This window comes from Ctenocephalides felis, unplaced genomic scaffold (assembly GCF_003426905.1).
Source record: "Ctenocephalides felis isolate EL2017-DRISC unplaced genomic scaffold, ASM342690v1 CF-g0.4_SCAFFOLD_00845, whole genome shotgun sequence".
NCBI lineage: Eukaryota > Metazoa > Arthropoda > Insecta > Siphonaptera > Pulicidae > Ctenocephalides > Ctenocephalides felis.
Genome location: NW_020536999.1, coordinates 21,783,081 through 21,784,782, shown reverse-complemented (window position 1 = coordinate 21,784,782; position 1,702 = coordinate 21,783,081). Strand labels below are relative to the sequence as shown.

General features: G+C 29.9%; 1 protein-coding gene across 1 annotated transcript in view; it reads left to right on the top strand.

Moving 5' to 3' along the window:
- Nucleotides 1-646: 646 nt before the first annotated feature.
- LOC113380477 (SCY1-like protein 2) overlaps nt 647-1,702 on the top strand; it is a 159,604-nt gene continuing 158,548 nt past the window's right edge. Inside the window, exon 1 of the mRNA XM_026619709.1 lies at nt 647-811. Coding sequence (XP_026475494.1) covers nt 656-811 — 156 coding nt within the window. The 5' untranslated portion in view covers nt 647-655. The remainder of the gene's footprint in view (nt 812-1,702) is intronic.

The following is a 1,702-nucleotide window of genomic DNA, read 5'->3' as shown; positions in this document are numbered from 1 at the left end:
AGTATTCATGAATATCAATTGATTTAAATTTTATTACGAATTATTGTACAATGGAGATTAAATGAAATTACAATATCGATTATAAATTTCGAAACATTCTATTGTTGCCAACATGTAATAAAATTAAATTTTAAACGAGGATAAATTAATGTCAGAATCAACTTTTGATTGTGCTAGAACCTTATGCAATTGCAAATTAGAAATAATAATTATTGCATACATTTTACTATGAAATATTAATTGTAATTATTCTTGTTTTCAGACAACTTTGGAGAAAATGGTTCGACAATCAAATATCAATTATGTGAACTGAGTAATTTTTCTATTAATTTTATAAAAAAAAACAGTGTTTTACAATTATGAATTAAAAATTTGTATAATAATTTTCTTATAAATTGGATTGACCAGGGTAAATAATTTGTAAACATTAAGTTATTTATATCGTAAATTGGTAAATAAATTTTAAAGTTACAGATTTTTATAAACAAACGAGAGAAAAGAAATTAATATAAAAGTGCATAATTAACAAAGTGAGTGCAAACATTCCACGTGTGATTCTATTTTTGAGGCAGCGGTGGTAAACATTTTATTCAAAATTATTACCACACTTCGTGAATTTTCCCTTTCCTCTCTCATGCCTATCCCGAGCCCCGGAATGTTCTCCAAACTGAGATCCGGGGGTGGTCAACCCTCAAACCCAGCGGACGCCAACCCTATCGCTCAATACTTCGAAATCGGAAAGATGGTGGCGAGTGCAGGGCCGGAGTTGATATGGCACATACACGACGCTTATAGGAAAAGTGATGGAAAGGTTAGTAAAGAAAAGAAATTAAATTGAATTATTTTCTTTGTTATGTTAATAATTGGTTTTGTAGCTATTTATATCATAAATATTAAAAATTAAATAAAATCTACAAATATGATATAAACATATTCACAAAAGAGTTATATGTTTAATAAAAATATTTTCAGTAGCGTTTTATCCTATGACTTAAGATATTCCTTCTGAGCAAACTTTTTTTTCAAATTTGATACAGTTCAACAATACAACAAATACCAGAATTCTTTCTAATTTTTTGCCATTTTTGACCTACTCGACCTGTGAAATTCAACTCAGTTGTTTTTAAACATCTTTTATCAAAATTTTAAATTCCTGCTATTTTTTGCATTGGTCCTTGATAATCTTAATTTTTTTCACCTTGGTACTTACTGACACTTCGAGCACCAGGCAGTTAATCTACCAATCCCCAATTTATACTCCTTGGATATTCTCCAAGGTGATCCAACACAATTTGTTGAATTTTGTTTAAGCAAGAGGTCAATTTAGATCCTATTTAGAACTAAGGTTGTCTTGTTTAATCAACAACCTCATATGTATTATTCTGGTCCATTAGTTCACTTGCAAATCTCAGCCTCCAAAAAGTTCCAAATTCCTATATTTTCGCTCTTGACACAAGTCCTTAATAATCCTCCATTCGTTGCCTTAGTTTTCGCTGACACTCAGTTTTTGATTTGAAGAGAAGATATTCTTTCACCAAGTTGATCCAACTCAGTACTAGACGTGATAGAAAGGTCGCTTCATCACTTTTTTCTCGTTTATAGTTGGTCAATACCTGTTTTTTTCTTTCACAATTTATAACTCGCTTTTTAGATTTTGTGACTGCAAAAATTCCAAAATCCAGCAACTTTTTTTCTTATTTAT